The sequence below is a fragment of the Patiria miniata genome, unplaced genomic scaffold, assembly GCF_015706575.1.
Source record: "Patiria miniata isolate m_02_andy unplaced genomic scaffold, ASM1570657v1 HiC_scaffold_18, whole genome shotgun sequence".
Lineage (NCBI taxonomy): Eukaryota > Metazoa > Echinodermata > Asteroidea > Valvatida > Asterinidae > Patiria > Patiria miniata.
In genome coordinates this window covers 17730123-17747288 of record NW_024037056.1, presented here as the reverse complement: position 1 = coordinate 17747288, position 17166 = coordinate 17730123, and the positions used below count along the sequence as shown (strand labels likewise).

Here is a 17166-nt window from a genome sequence, read left to right as displayed (position 1 = left end):
TTCTGGCTATTAAATAGACTATACGCACACGGCTCTCGGGACCAGCCCCCCCCCCCCCCCCCCCCCCCCCCATCAAGCAAGACCACTAGCAAAATGTGGTAGCGCCACCCAGTGTCGAGCAAGTAGACAATTGACCTAATTTTCAATATAATACAAGTTCAGGTTTTCTCTCTTCGACAAATTTGAAATTTCGAATTCATGTTGTTTTGGTCTTTATGTAGACAATCCTAACATGATCCAATCTTGTATTACCTGTTCCATCAAACTTTACTCTAATTTGTATTGACCAATGACGTGCAACTTAAAATTGAGCCTCAAAGTTTCAACCAATGATGTGTACCGATATAACGCCGATACAAAAACACTGGTAACCAACGCGACCCACTAGACTGCACATACGTAATGGACCCAGAGTACCAGTCAGTATGCAGTATTATGTAGGACTTGCAGAACGCATATATACATATCTTTCTTAAAATCTAAGTTGTAGTTTTCAGTTAAAAATCACCTAGGGCCTATCCATAGTTCAAGTTTCTCTCTCGGTTTTACAGCCTGCAGCTTATCAAGCATTGATGTGCAGCATTGAGGTATTTTTCAGTTAATTATGCTTGTCATTGTTCAATGTCATGCTTGTCCTCTTTAGGCCCTGTACTGTAGGCAGGGCCTTAATGTGCAGAAAGAAAACATGCAGAAAATGTTCAGGTCGACTTGACTCACTCTTTTAGTCTTTAATCTTTAATTCTTTTAGGAAAGATTTCCATATAAAAAGTTCACTAATTTTCCTCTGTATTGACTAACAAGCCCCCAGATAGTAATTTCATGTCATAAAAGTCAATTTGAGCAGTGAGAAAATACAAGCATTTTCTTAGAAAACACTTAGAATTTTTCAGTCCACTTTCATAGGGTTTGTACACAGAGTGTTGAGTGAACTTCTTATATGGAAATCTTTCCTTATTTTATTTTGCACCTGAGACTGAAGGCTTTGAACTTGAAATTGAAGCCAAGTGTTTTCAAATTCAATTTGCATGCAACCGTAACATGCTTAACATCACGGCAGCTATAAAACACGCAACAATCTAACGACAACGTATCAAATTTACAGTTTTACGTCAATATGCACCATCTTGTTCATGGGGCAAAAAGAACGTGCCTTGCTAGACGCAGGCGCATTTTCGAATGACCGCATTAGCCATGACATGCATGATGACTTTGAAGCACAAAATTTTCCATTGATGATACCTACATGACCTACACAGCAACGCATGTAAAATTGTCCTGTTGGCAAGATGGCGCATGATGAAACACCTTATTGGCCATGCACCCAAGTACCAACCAGAAGCCATGGTGTTTGTGCCTAGCTCAATGAGTTCGGGACCATGTCATGCCACTCAAAATTTTGTGGTTGAACTGGTTGTTTCATGCGCCAGTTTTATTTCATATTATCAGTAGGCTTAGTATTGCATACATTATTGAGTGTTCCAAATTGTCGGACCAGCCTCAGGCAGCACTTATATTCTAAAGAGACATTTTGTTGAAATATGCACATTGATGAATAGTAAACAATTGAGAAATGAACACATGTTTTTGTCTTAGTTTCAGACCTGACTGCTGTGATAATTTACCTTAACCACTTTCACATTTACCTCAGGGACAGGGGCCTACAACTTGAAATTGTGCATCTTTAAAACCCAAGAATATTGATACACGGTAAAGCCTAAAGGATGGGCTTGTCAACAACACCTTTGTGGGCCCTACATATACCTAGAAGGCATTCCCAATGTTCAAAGTTTATGCCTTCTTTTCATATACAGAAACACTAAGAATCCAGTTTCTTTACACAAGCCCATTCATCATGGATGACAAGAAGACAGGAGAGGACCAAACGTCCTCAGGAACTCTGCATGCGATGAACACCATTGTAAAAAATGACCTAGAAAGTGAGTAAATGTACACAACTTCATCTTTTTCAATTGCTTAGTGTTTTCCGAGGGCTACAACAAATCAGCTGTTTAACATTCTAATCTAAAATGACTGGTACAAAAAAAATTAATTAATAAGGACTCAATGATTAGTGACCCTCAATTAAAAAATTGGACTTTTTTTGCTCTGAGGTTTATTCAAAACGCTTGCAATATGCACTTTATTAAAAAAAAAAAGAACCTGTGCTGCTCTAGATCTGGGGCTCTACCAAATATTTTTTGTGTGTGGATTCCCCCTTCCTTAAATGTCAACCCTGCTTGTTTTTTTATAACCTCCCTGAATTAATTGATTTGCAGCAGTTTCAAAGATCAAATAAGTTTTTACTGATTTATTTTATAAATATTACAAAAATGAAAGGACAATCGTCTAACTGATTTTTTTTGGAAGCACACTAATAATTAAACATATTAATAGTTAATATTTTAAAACTGGTCATTCATTTGTTTTGCTTCCATTTAGTTAAATACGACCCTCTCCATTTAATGTTTTTGTAGTTGATACACCTGCCCCATAAAACCCCAAAGCATACTGAAAAAGATAAGATATTTTTTTTTCTGAAATGGTTAAACTGCAACACAAATATGTAGTAACTCTGTGTGCTTGAACAAGTTCATGCTTGTGCACATGCACATGACATGCTATTTACACCATCGATTAATGACAAGAGTGTGATTATGAGGAAGATAGTCAGTCTGTAAATGTTCCTCACCCAGATTGAACCCCCTCCCAAGTGCCCCCTGCGGCCCCCCCCCCCTTCAACAAAATAAAAAGAAATTGAAAATAGTGGCCTAGTTGAAAACAATCAAGATACTTTATTTGAGCGATGTATTTGTGCAGATATCAGTGTCAAGAATTCTGAGGATCCTGCTCTGAAGAAAAAAGATTCTTCCTCCAAGGAGATGGACACCCAACTTGGCATTCTTCAGTTTCAGAACAAATTCTATGAATGTATCGAGGAACTGAAAATACGCAGGGTGTGTATTAATTTTCAAATTTGAAATTCTGGGCAGTAATCAAATCTATCATTCAATGGGTCCATGTTATAAATTATCCACAGTAAAATATGTACGACATCAATAACATCAGACACCTGAAGCAGAAACTGCTGTAACATTGAAGCTTATTAGAAATGGCATTTAGCATAAGATTAAAAAAATAAAATCTTTGCCATGCAGTTTGGAAATTTAAAAAAAAAAATTAAAGTGGACACAAGATTGCATTTAGGGGATTATTTTATAATAAAAATCAATGATCTGGGAGAAAGTCATGGAGTGAATGTTTGTTATAGTTGAAGACTCATAAAAAACATGCAAGTAGGAGTAGTATTATAAAAACATGCAAGTAGGGGTATTATTGTATGCAGTAAAGTCATTTTGAAATCCTGTACACAGAACAAATAGTTTTGATACATGTACCTTTTGTGGGTTCATCATTTGTGTGATATTTCCGACTGAATAAAACAAGATAAATTGCCTGGCATTGATGATTTATTGTGTTTCATTTCATTAGGTTACTGATGCAGAGAATGAGGACAAGATCAACCAGCTGGTCTCCACCCAGCATGACCACCAGAGAGACATTGTAAGAAGTAAAAAGAGACATATTAACAGGCAAACTGCAGGAAACTAACTTTGGGAAGAACATGTTTCCTACAATTTATTGAAATTCCCCAAAACACAAAGTTCAAGTTTGCTTGAAACAAGTTGCATAAAAATTGCCCCCAGTGACATATGACCCTAATTCCTTGGCAAAGCTCAGTGTGAACATGGCTAGCAGGAAAAATGAGAACATTTCAAGTGAATCTGCACAAACCAGTGAAAAAGAGCAGCTGGTTTAAAGAATGAGTCTGCTCAAAATTAATTACACATGCCCATTGCAGGAAGAAAATTAATTCACAAGCAGAAAATGGGCCCAGTCAGTAAAAGGCCTATGTCTGTGCATACATACATACACAGCGTCACTAAAGAGGTTGTGGGGGTGTAGAGCCTCCATTATTCCTCCTGTTGCATCCTATTGAAAGATGGTGTTCAGCCTTCCCTCCCCCTCCACCTCCCCCCCCCCCCAAAAAAAAAAGGTCAGGAGAACCCATTCAAGGCTACATTGTATGCCTGGCAATTTGTCAAAAAATTCCCAGTATGAAGCTATCATGTTTTGAAGGCCTGATCATCAGTGTTCAGATAAACAAAGCGTTAAATCCCTTGTTATCATCAGGTATGCATACTTCATTTACTTAAATGATAGGTGCAAACAGTATTTAGCAAAGATATCTACGCTTATCTGGGTTAGGTTGGTCAGCATTATCATGCCAGGTTTTTGGATTTCTTGAGCCCATATAATCCCAAGGTAATCCCTTAAATTAAGGTGGGGTACCCAATTTTTTCTCAGAAATTGTTACTGTGTCAGTGTTGTTTGTATCAGAACAAACATTCCTTTTTGTAACCTATCATATGGATAATTTAAGGAAATGGATTTATCATTAAGTGTGCACACATGATAAGCTCATATGAAATGTATTATGTAATTATGCAAGCTGGAGTGCAGATAAGACCAAGCTTTATGTACATTTAGTCACCATCTCCTCCCTTAAAGCCAGGACTATTACATTTACTTTAGAATTATCTTTCCTATTTGGTGTATAGTTCATAAAAACAAAAATCACCATAGAGAGTGCAGTGCAGGGGTTTTTATGCTCCAGTCTATCCAGTATGAATCGCTTGTTGCTTAAACAAACCTAGGGAGGAACTGATAAAAATTCCAATTTCTTCTGTTAAAAATCAATGATAAAAGCTATTAAAAAAAGGCAAATTCCGTATGATCTGTCCATTTCCTGAGGGCTCCTTTCAATTGCTGTGTAATTTTATACTTGAACTTGTTTGATATGTCTGTAGAAAGAAGAAATTTCCAAGAACACTTCTTTATCTGAGAAGCATTCCCAGGAGCTGAGTGAGCTGAAGCGACAACATGAGGAGAAAATCCACCAGCTTCAGGCAGAAAAGGTACGACACCGAAGCAATAATTACAAACTTACAGTACAAGCTGTATCTCTAGCAGCCCAACAAAGATTGACAGGTTGTGGATTCAGAAAAAAAAAATCACTCTTTTCACACACAAGCCAAATTAAATACTCGCCAGCTAATATTGTTTTAAGAACTTTTAGGCTCATAGATTATGTAAAAACTCACACTCCCCCCCCCCCCCCAAAAAAAAAAATAACTAAAAATAATGTTATTTTGCTGAGGTGTCTCACTGGAATCATCTTTACTTAATTCTCGAAAAATTGCACCCAATGCAAAATTGAGCAGCTTGGCAAAAAAGTTGTTTAACACTCAAAATAGTTGTTTGTGTTGTATTGTTAGCTGGACGTAAATCCTCCAGGTATTACATTCAGATTAGAGGTATCAATCCAGAATGAAGATTGTAGAGGGCGCTATGCAGTTACAATGCATGCAGAGTTGGGATTGAGTTGCAACTGGGTTTCTTCCTGATTAGTGTAAGGTTTGATACAAATGGGTGCAAAACAGCCACCATGCCAATATTTTCATTAAAGAAATGTAAAGATGGAAATTTTAAACCTAATTTAAATGTAATGTACATCATTACAAACATCAAAAACAAAAACAAAACTACAAAATGATCATGATTTACTTTATTTTTCTGTAATATCTAATAGTCTCAAGCATCCTGTGAAATCAAGGCATTTCTTGTGCTGTTATTAAAAAAAAAAATGAAATTTCTGTGTCAATTTCCCACAATGGTCAGCTAAATAACCATCTTTGGAAAAATCTGATTTTTGTTGTCAAATAGCCCACTGCCCCTAATTCACCAAGTTTAGCTATAGTCCACATTTTGTTTGCAATTGATCGCATATCTGTGAATGGGTGCAAGTCGGCTACTATAGTTCCCTGACCTGACAATTATAAATTGCTGCACTTCATCTGAAGTAGGTCAGGGAACCAGACTAAAAAAAAATTCCAAGCAAATCCATCCATTTCTGAAAATTGTAGCAAAAGCAAATTTGTAATATTAGGCCAATAGCCTAACTTCCTCATGAAAGAAAAACAAGTGACACGTACATTAAAGTTTACTGAGCCCAATAAATCTTGCTGTAATTTCAAATGCTTTTTACATGAGATCAAAAAAGACTCTATCCATAGATGCTCGCCTTTACATTGCCCTTAACCACACTTCGGGGGCAAGTTTAGTCGAGGATTACTTCAAATTCCTTCTTCCGGCCAGCTATATCCACTGATCCTGAGATCAAACAATCCATGGGACAAACTCTGGGATTTAGCGCATAAGACCCAATGATAGAAAAGGATTTGGGTGTTAATATCTTTAGCATGGACATCGATCTTGTTCTGGGGCACATCGAGTACATGTGTTAGCACTAGCATGCTATTCATTTCCCTTAGACTTCCAAAGGCTTGTGGATTACGTTCGGTTAATCGGAGAGCCATTGAAAAACAATTTCCCTTATACTAAATGATGTGGATAGTCTTTCATCATGATCCTGCTTTGGAGTTTCTTCTCTAAAAGAAATATTCCTGATGAGTTTGGAAACCTTTGTTTTAAATATTACAAACAGTACTGCACAGTTTGACTGAGGGATGAAGGTTGTGTAAGTGCACTGATTTAAGCAAGTACAAGTGTTTTGTTCTCTCCATTTTGTTGGCAGACTAAGCTTGCATTGGCTGCAGACACTTGGGAGAAGGAGATGAAAGAAGTCAAGGATGACATCAGATCTCTTCAGGTAAATATGAAATTAACAGTGGGTTTAATTTTGCTATCAAAACAATGAAATATCTTGGAAACCTCCTGTAAGCAATATACCTTCTTTTTTCAGTAATTGCATTTCTCAGTTTAATTACAGGGAATCACATAAGAAATATAGATTTCCTGGGCCTATGTGACTCAAGGTACTACGAATTATGTAACATTTGCAACTGCTGTAATGTTTAGAGAAATGGATGGATTTGTGAGTTAGTATTTCATAGAAATAATCATTGCAGTACTGACCTGTTTAATTTTTGTGTTCATGGATGCTGGAAAAACCAAGGAAACAAAATGCTGTTCTTGTAGAATTGACATCAATGCTATCTACTTCTTCCCTAATCCATTAGTGTCAGTTATATGGTAATAAGGGTGTGTTGATTAATTGACTAAGTCAACACCCAGTGGTGTCCCATTGACACCTCTTCAGAAGCAATCTGTCTGAGTATAGGACATTAATTACTCTTATCAGTTTGTGGTAAACCACAATCCTTCATAGCCACCTGTTTGAGTGTTAAATGATCTTTTCAGTGATCAGATAACTAATTGAAGAGGTCCTAAGTTTGCTCAGTAGGGTAGGGTCCAAAGGACTCCAATGGAAACTGGAAATTGAAAATGCTCCTTCTTATTTCTTTACAGCTCACCAAGTACTCTCTGGAGAAGACAATCAAGGACCAAGACCAGCGGCTGCAGATGCAGGGTTCTGCTCGCTCCTCCCACCTGTCTAAGATGACCGAGTTGGAAGCACTGGGTCAAGATGTTAGCAAACAGTGTAGTGTGGTAGCAGAGCAGCTCAAAAGGCTTGAGGTTAATGGTAGGTTCAAGATATGTCTGCATTGTGTTCCACTTTATTGAATGTTCATACTTTATGTGCATACGTTTACAAGTGTCAAGCCAAGCAGCAGCAGCAGAACTGGGGGGGGGGGGGGGGGGGGGGGGATCGATGGGGCCATTGGGCTCTTACTTCAGAAAACTACCTCGGGGGAATGTATATTCATGCATTGCAGTTGCCATGGCAAAGGTGGCAGTACCTGGGGGGAGGTGTAACATTCATAAAAAAAACATAGAAAAATGCACCTCCTATCAACGCCCCCCCCCAGCTTTTTCAAATTTACAATGGCCATCCTGAACAGGCAGTGCTTTACCCCACCCCCTACTTTCAAAACTGTTCCACTGCCACTGACACATGTGCAACATGCATCGTAGATCAGGTCAATTTCCCAAATAGGCCCCTCTCTCTCTTGCACACACACCCAGCCTGCCCTTACATGTATCCCCTTTCCTTCCTATCCCCATCACATATTTCACTTTTAATTTGTTATAAGAAGATTAAAAAAAGGGAAGTTTGCTTCACGCAAAAAAGGGCAGCAAACAAGAAAAGGAATGATAAAAAGAATGATTTAGCATAATAAATAAAGCCTCAAGCAGAAGAATTTCTTAATTAACCTCGAAATTTTATATTTAATACTGGAAATGAAAATGATAGACCAAGGATTTTTTAGAAAGAGTAAAATAGACAACAAGTCAATAAGTCTCCTTGCAACAGTTCATTCAATTTCAACGTATACATTTGATCAACTTTACTCCTGCCTTTAATCAAAGTTATATATTTTGCCTATTTAACCTGCCAACTTTCCAAAACGCATCAATTCATATGCATCCTGCAATTCGAGTACCCTTGAAGTTTTGCTTGTCAATTAACCCGGATGTTATTCTCTTTAACAGTTAAAGAGGCTCAGAAGCTGCACGGTAAACTCGCTTTCATGGACCAGCACCAGACCTGCACCAGCGATTCCCTAAAGGCAGACCTGCAGAGGAAGATGGAGGAGATTGTCTGCCTGAAAGCTCAACTTGATGAAAAACCAACCCAGGAAGTGAACGAATATAAGTCAGTGCAGAGCAAACACAAGCAGACAGAGAAACTTCTAAAACAGGTGTGTTTTGGAACAGCGAGGTACTTGAGAAGTCAATTACAAATCAATCATAGGTCATCCAGTCCCATGTCAACTCACAATCTGTTACAATAATGTGTCCAAGACATTCCTTTGTTATTGTTTTAAACCTGCAGTGTTGCATATGAGTAGACTTGTGGCAGGACTTGTGATGTACTTGTGACACATGTACTTTGACCACATCACTGGATTTGTATTAGAGTCACATACTTCTACTGATAAAGTGATATTCTCTACAGTTATGGTGGCATAGCAAAGGGGGCTCAATTAATAAAAAAAAAACAACCACAAGAGAAAAAATAAAATGAAGGGTAGCTGCCCATCTTACTAGCGCACTAGCTTGCAACTATTATGTGGACATCGCTTAAAAGTTGGCCCACAACAAGTAATTAATTAGTCAATTTCAACTATTTGTTCTGAGTAGTGTGTGCAATTTCTGAACTGCAGCGCGCCATTTAAAACCACTATCTAAAACTGTATAAAGGCCTACAAAAACAAATAACCAAATTTATTTGTTACAGGACGTTATATTCCTTTCAATTTCGTTCGGAAGAGAAAATTCAATTTTGAAAAAGCATGTTATATACCATTTTTGAAACAAGAAGCTGGCCGTTTCTGAAATCCTATGTTCATCTTCATTTCTTGCTTCAATGTCCCCCCCCCCCCCCCCCCCCCACCCTTGAATAATTTCTCATGACCCAACTGCTGTGTTGAGCCTGGTGAAGCTTAAAGCGCTGTTTTGTATGCAGGGCAATTGCTCAGACACACTTGTCAATTTGTGGGACAAATATCAGACCTACAATGAAGTCCCTGGTTTATATATTTGAGCTCACTGTTAGCGTTCTGTGTATAATTAACTTTTCTCTAAACATTGGCAAGCAGATTTATTATAAAACAATTCATGAGTAGCTTGAGCTTGTCTGTTATCCCATTAGATTCTTCGTTATTTTTGTGAAAAGTATTTTCCGTGAAAAGTATGTTCAGATGCTTTGCACAAAAAGATATTGGCATTTAATGAACAGAGGGAAGTCAACAAAATCAAGGAGGATGAAATCAGGAACAAATCTCAAATCTTTTCATTAATTGTTAATACATTTCTTCATTACCTGTTACAGGATATTCTAAACATTATGTTCTATTTTTTATGACTTATTACACGTTTTTCCCATATTTCTTAATACAGAAAGAACACACTTGTAAACAACTGTCAGAACATCTTGAGGAGGCAAGATCAGCAAACCAGGTAATGTGAGTCAGCTTAGAAGTAGGGACTCAAGTAACGGGGGATACAAAAAAACATCTTTGTTACTTATTACAACAGTTCATTTGAAAAACAGGTCACCTAATTTGGGACTTTTGGTATTTTGATTATTTTTGATCGGTAATATTAATATACATTTAGTAGAATTGTACTGTGGTGTGTTTCTGCAGTGATAGGCATGGGTCTCAAGTAACATTAGGGGGGGCGGAAATGAATCCATTTTTGTGAGCATTTTGACTTGTAATCCCTAAGTTCAACCATGCTGTCTCATCTTCCAGAACTTGCTGGAGTCTTTGGCAAGGTCCCAGCAGCTTTCCCAGAGACACCTAGCCTCAAGTAACCAAAATGCGGATCGTGCCTCTTCCTTGGCCATGGATGTCAAGAAGCTTGAAAGTGAGCTTTGTCAACTCAAGGATGACCTGTGTACAAAGGAAAGAGAGATACAAACAGAGCATCTGAGAAATGAGGACTTGACCACCAAGCTTCAAATTCAGGTTTGTCTTAAGATATGAAATTTTGAGAAACAAGGTGGCATAGAAAACCTCATAGGTTTTAATCATTGTATTCCGATTGAAATAGTTAAGACACACCATCTACAAATGTATATATATTTCCCTTCTAAACTTACAGCTTTACATAATCAATTCCCAATATTTAGATCTTTACTTCGGAATGGGCAGTCCACTGATAGATAATATAAATATATTTCACATAATAGCTGCATTTTTTGGCCATTGTTTCAAGTGTCTTTAATTTGTTTTTCTACATAATTTATGCCACCGTGTTTTGCCATTGATACATTGTAGGAGGAATCATTGAGAATGCAATTATCAAGTCAACTACAGGAGAACAAGTCACTTCTGGAAGCTCAGGAAACTCTTGAAGGGCTGAACATAAGCTGGTCAAAAAAAAATAGTGAAATGGGTGAAATCATCAGAGAACTCAAGGTATGCCTTGTTTTTAGGTCAAGATTGTAAAAGTGATTCCTGAAATAAAGCGATGAGAAGAAAATGCTCATGAGGTCTCTGTGATTATGGATTGGAATAGCCCAGTGAGATTAGCTTGTGTGACATTTCTGGTCCATTGTTTCTCACAAATTGAAGAACTATGGTTAAATTCATTAATGAATCCCAAAATAATAAACTGTGCACCGAATACATTAAACCAAATTATTTTTTGTTTCAGGAGAAGATAAGCAAATTTGAAATAAAAGAAGAAACTAAGGAGACCAAAAGCACAAATACTGACCCTAAGCTGTGGCAAGAAAAGAAAACTGCTGAACAAAAATCAACTCCAGAGGAACCTGACAAAGCAGATAATGAAACAGTAGCAACACAAGAGTTGAAAGACGACGATACAGCTGATAACGGGGATCTGCCGAAAAAGGCCGATAATGAGGTCAGCAAGACACCTGAGGACACAAGCTGTGATCAAGTCAATATGCAAATTGAAACATCCACAACAGAGCGGGTTCCATCCTCTGCACAGTGTGAGCAACTGGAATTAACTATTTCCATCAAGGATGATGCACCAAGCCCCAGTCAATCAGAAGGCAAACAATCAATTATTGGGGAAGTTCTACTGATACACGACAATCCAGACACTCATATGGAAGCAGCAGAGATCTCACCTTCAGATGCTAAGTTAACCACAGGCATTGGTTCAGAACCAAAACTTGAATTAAATGCAGGGAGAGTGATAGAAGTTGCTGCTAAACAAGAAAGTCACAATGAAACAGAAACGAGTATGCAGAATCCTGAAATGCCTTGTGGCAATTCCAACAAAAAGGAACTTCAGCTTTCGGACAACACCGTAATAGCTGCACTTGAGGCCAACACGAGTGTAGCAAGTCAAGAGATAATCACGAACACAGGTGTTTCACAAGAGGGAGTTTCTCAAGTTTGCCCACATGAGGCTAACAAGACCGAAATACGCACTGATGAAGCTTTAAAGGCGGTCAACATAGTAGATTCGACCAAAATGCCAACTAATCTACCAGACTTAGAAGTTAATCAAGTAGTGCTTCCGAAAGCATCAACGCAGAAATTATCGCCAGAAGACAACAGTCACCAAGGTGGGCTGGACGATTCATCAAATGTCCTACATAATCAACCTAAAGAGAAGGACATTACCCAACAAGGTTTGGATGAGAAAATCCTCACAAAATCAGAAGATGCTAATGAGATTATGCAGCAGACAGAAGACCAGCCTTTGCAGCAAACAAGCATCAAACGCAGGCAAGTCTCTCAAGACGTGACTCGCAGGCAACCTGTCACAAACCTTGGTAGAGTTAATATCACAAATCCTCTTTCATCTAAACGTACTTCGATCTTTGACCAAGCATCTAAGATTCAGTCTCCTCCAACAAGTTATTTGAATGAAGCTTCGAGATTTGGGACAAGGTCGTCCTATGTCCTCCCTGGTTTCCCTCTGCTTGCTGCCCAGCCACGATATGGAGTCACTCCCCAAACCAAGCTACCATCCAACATGCCTCCCAGAAACACCTTTCCTAGAAAGACAGAAAATATCCCAGAATCTACTGACATTAGTATGAACGAAATTCCACTTCCAGCAAAATACCAGGATCGCAGCAATCCGTCTGGCAAGTGTTCGTCAACGAAAGAGACAGAAGGCAGTCAGGAGTGGCCAAATTTTGCTGAGGAGTTCGAGTCAGCATCAGGACCCAGCTCTGCTCCGTTGGTAAGTTTCTGTGGCCTATAATTTCTGTAAAATTGCAGTAAATGTTTCTAAGCCATGTAAAGCCCCTCATCATCAGAGTTTTTGCATAAATCTGGGATGGAGGACGGATGTGCCCCAAGATTTTGACTTGTGCCATAGGATCAGCCCTACTGAATTTTGTGCATAAAAAGCAATTCCTTATTTTTGTTGTGATAAAATCATCAAAATCACCTCAATTTAAAAGGCAAAAGAGTAAAGGAATGTATTCAGGAAACTAAGGATTTATCATCCTCATCCCCACTAAGGGTTGATTATGGTCATAAAACACACGCCTTGCTTACAGCATGGAGCTAGGAACAGCTCCATGCTTACAGACAGTGACAGACAATTTTTAAGAGCTGAACTGAGAACTGGGTCACCATGTACTGGTCTGTAAACCATAAAAAGCTTTCATGAGAGTATCCAAGCCGATACTGAGTTCAATATTAAAAAAGGGCCCTGGTGCGACTTTGTAGGCTTCGCTGCGCTCCAGACTGTCATGGTGACTGCAAATTGCCACTAGAACACGCTGTGCTCTCCCACACAAACTCAAGGCATGAAGCCCCAGCTCACAGCCTCAATTCATAATGTATGCGATGCTGTTGATTTTTTTTAAATGGCACCCAAATGCCCGAGAGGCATATTGCTTTGAGGGTAATAATATAATTTATTTGAATTTAGCCTTGACCAAATTGTCATGTTTTCATAATATTAGAACCATGGGACAGTTGAGCACATAGGCCTGTGTGAAAGGTTCTTTTTTGAAAGTAAGTTGGGAGCTATTGCCGCTTTCAAGTCTTCTACCCATCACTGATTCTGAAGTTATCCGCACACACTTAGGTTGCGCATGACCACAATTCATTCTCTAGGTTTCATCGACTCTATTAGAATCTGGTCAGAACGAGGCTAGGTCATGTGGAGGGGGTGGGTGAATGGTACTTGAGGGGAGGATAGCCGGCCAGCCGGGTACATGGGTTGCTAGTGGGAAATATTGATTCACGGGGCAGGAGCAACTATACCCTGGATGAGTGTCTGTACCCTGGATGTCATTTTTGAAACTCTGGATTTTTTTATGAAGACCTGTAAGAATACCGTATTCAATAAAAGTGTTGCCGTGCATGCAGTGCCTATATGTTAACAAGAACACAATGTGTATACCTTTTATTTGAATTTGTAATATTATTAAGGTATAAGTTCCAATATAATGTGTGTGAGTAATTATTGTAACGAAATTTACATCCATTTTAAGAAATAACGGAAACGCGCAGCCTTAATGAAAACACCGGTGCCTTGTGAACATTGATTGAACTGTGCAGGATTCCGTGTAGGACATTGTGACGCCGAGAGGACATCAAAGAATATAACAGGACTGATTTAAGTTCTTAAACCCACATTAAAAAAACGTAATTAAAAAGAAAAGTATGTCAAAAGATATTACGGAGAGCGGTATCAGGTTTGCATTGCGGTATATGTATAAATAAAATACGCCTTACTAAACGACAGCAGTGGCATTTTCTAATCTTAAAGGTAATGGACACCGTTCACAAATGTTTAAAAATAAAATTGTCAAAATCTTATGAAATATTCTATTTGATTGTGAGTAAATAATGGGATCAAGCATCCTAGGAAATCATTGCGCAAAGCATATTTTCATTTTTCAGGAAAAGAGGAATACATATCATTTCTTAAAAGGCTATTTTTTTTTTTCAAACGCTGCCCGGAAATGATCGAATTTGTTTAAGTTTTCCGATTGCTTACATTTTGATAGGGAGAGCTTTCAACAAAAACCTTGCTTTGCGTTGAGAAAAATGACGATGCCATTTGCACAATTTCTCAAAACGTATATCTACTGAGCTGAAATTTCGTCCAGGCAATTTCTGTAATAACCAACGTCATATTTATTGCATTGTTGTTCCTTAAATCGGCAAAAAAATACTTATTTTTGGCAATAATGTCCATTACCTATATTTAAATAGTAATTATGCGATCATTATCCTCCAGAATATCGACTACTCAGCATTACTTCGAGTGAAATCGACTCCCAAAAGGACTTCAACTCCTGCCGAAGTGTTTCCGTCAGTTGGATCGAAAAGACCCTCGTCCTCCCGTGACGACGACAATGACGATAAGCCGTTGCTCTTCTCAGACGACGATGACCAGACGGATATCAAGACGGAGGTTGCCAGTCAGATTTACCGGATACAGAGCTTCCTGAGGAGTGATCGTCTGAAGCGACCCAGGAGGAGTGCAAGTAACAAGGGACAGGTTATCTAAGGTCTGTGCGAGACATTCCATTTCATGATTTCTATGTTTTGAGTCAGATTTCTGAGAAGGTAAACGCAGTTTATCGATTTTTACCTGTGCTTTCATCCATTTTCGCAGGTTGACATGCATGATGACTTGAAATGCTCTCCGGAGATTATACACAGATATTGTTTTCGTCGGAAGGGTTTAGTTCGACCCGCGAGGATCTAGGAAATAGTAAAAAAAAAAAAAAAATGGAAATGTACCATAATTGAAAAAAAAATGAAAACATGTAGCAGATGTAAGATGAAAACTGTTCTGAAAAGTTTATGAATCGTTATTGCATGTAGGCCTAAGCATTAATATGGTTTTGTGTACTTGATATTATCCCTTTAATATTACCACTGCTGTACCTGACTAATGCCCACCGGAACTCAGCAGGCCGACATTACTTCATGCCTACTTTCTCATTCCAAGGAATGGGCACGCACGTTTGAATGTTTATACCTGATCGTAATTCGTTCCTTTTTTATGAGGACAAGTTATTGACACAAAGCTTGGGGCCCATTCCGAATGTGTTTACGTCAGTCTTGACTTTTTAAAGCTACTTTGAAATACTGCTACCAAACATAATTGCCCTTCGGCGTGTTACTCTCCGCGCTAAAGATATTTAATTGGTGAGTTTGGAATTTATCCGAGAAATGTAAATAAACATTCTCAAGAGTGTTGGAAGGCGGCTTCCATGTTGCCTTTCAAGTGTTCAAACCTGTGAATTTCGCATGTTTTCTATCAATCTCAATTCTGAATCTGCAGTATAACGTTGGTGAGATTTGTTTGATTCTTTCTTTCACTGTGAAGTCATATTTATCTTTACAACTCGGTACCTCTTCTATCAAATGCACGATGACAGGTGTGCTGTGTGTAGTGATCCAACCTGCGGCGCGAGAATCAAAGGTCAGCAAGTCACAATTTAACTCCTGCAGGTATAGTCATCATGTGGCCTGTTGTCCTGACCCATTTGTATCTATGTACAAAGTACATGCACCTTACGAGTGGAATGTATGTTAGGCCAAAAAAAAAAATATTCGGTCTCTGGTCAGACCAAAGTTCCGGAATTGACGCGGCCACGCGGCTTTTTTTTTTTTTTTTGGCTTTTTTTTTTTTCTTCAAGCTTGGATTGTACAAGACAAGGTGGGGTACTATTTTGCTTTTTTGGTGTCCTCATGTACATTGGTGTCCTCCATAATTTGCCTTGGTGCTTTCGATCATTTGCCTTGGTGCAATTTCCCATTCCTTGATGCTCTTTGGTAAAAAAAATTGAGGAGGTGCGGAAATAGAGGGCGCTGTTGAAGCTACCGCGGAACATTTTGGAAAAAAAAAGATCGACGCGCATGATTAAAATCGACGCGCGCGCTGACCAGAGACTGACTTATTTTTTTTTTTTTTGGCCTTAGTTTCATTTTTTTATTCGAATTCTGCTAATCCTATTAAAGCCGGGCACATGCAGTGTTGCATGAAATTCTAACTTTTCCTCAACAATTCCAACACATGTATAATGCTCGATAAGACAAAACTGGATGTCAAGCAAGCGTTCCTTTGCACGGCTGCGATGGGCACGAACATTCTTCATTTCGATTACGAGTTGCATTCATAATTAACATATACCATCAACGCACATGAACCTTCTGGATGACAGTGAACAATCTCACTTATGTTTTCTAGTGGATCGTACTCTTGACACGTACTTTTACATTGAACTAAAGAATGGCGGTCAAAAATCTCACGCACTGAAGAGAGAAGTTCATTGAAATTTGTAAAGCCTTTTTTATCTGGAAACATTCCTTTGAGAGGGTACATTTTGCAAATAGTATAAGACAATGTCACCTTTCATCATATACTGTAAGTATTAAGCGAATGTTTTCCGAATGATATTTATTTGCATTCGGGTAAGCTAAATGTTATATATTGTCATAACATGACGACATTGGTTGAGATGATGCATTTACAGTCTAAGACAATTTCAATAGACATTTCGGTGATGTATAAGTCTTTCAACGCGTCTCCATCTCCTCACAATTTTATTTGTATTCATGGCATACACAAGGACCTATCTCAAGAGCCATCACCTGGAACATGCTTGCCTGAGGTATCACCTCCAAATTGAATCTTGTCTGTCACTAGAGAATATCACCCAGTGATGCAGAACCAGCCGACAAGAGACGTGTTAGCCCCTCTTTCATA

General features: G+C 38.5%; 1 protein-coding gene across 3 annotated transcripts in view; it reads left to right on the top strand.

The window, feature by feature from the left end:
* The window catches only part of LOC119724976 (paramyosin-like), a 28654-nt gene extending 12964 nt beyond the window's left edge, over window positions 1–15690 (top strand). Inside the window, exons 2-14 of one of the 3 annotated variants that reach the window (XM_038196331.1) lie at window positions 1812–1937; window positions 2818–2954; window positions 3490–3561; window positions 4869–4976; window positions 6656–6730; window positions 7390–7564; window positions 8476–8684; window positions 9886–9945; window positions 10242–10457; window positions 10770–10910; window positions 11149–12663; window positions 14683–14956; window positions 15064–15690. In XM_038196331.1, coding sequence (XP_038052259.1) covers window positions 1812–1937; window positions 2818–2954; window positions 3490–3561; window positions 4869–4976; window positions 6656–6730; window positions 7390–7564; window positions 8476–8684; window positions 9886–9945; window positions 10242–10457; window positions 10770–10910; window positions 11149–12663; window positions 14683–14955 — 3107 coding nt within the window. In that variant the 3' untranslated portion in view covers window position 14956; window positions 15064–15690. Of the gene's footprint in view, window positions 1–462; window positions 588–1811; window positions 1938–2817; window positions 2955–3489; window positions 3562–4868; window positions 4977–6655; window positions 6731–7389; window positions 7565–8475; window positions 8685–9885; window positions 9946–10241; window positions 10458–10769; window positions 10911–11148; window positions 12664–14682 lie in introns of those variants that run through there. The other 2 variants (XM_038196332.1, XM_038196330.1) reach the window with 2 other exon arrangements.
* The last annotated feature ends 1476 nt before the right edge of the window (window positions 15691–17166 follow it).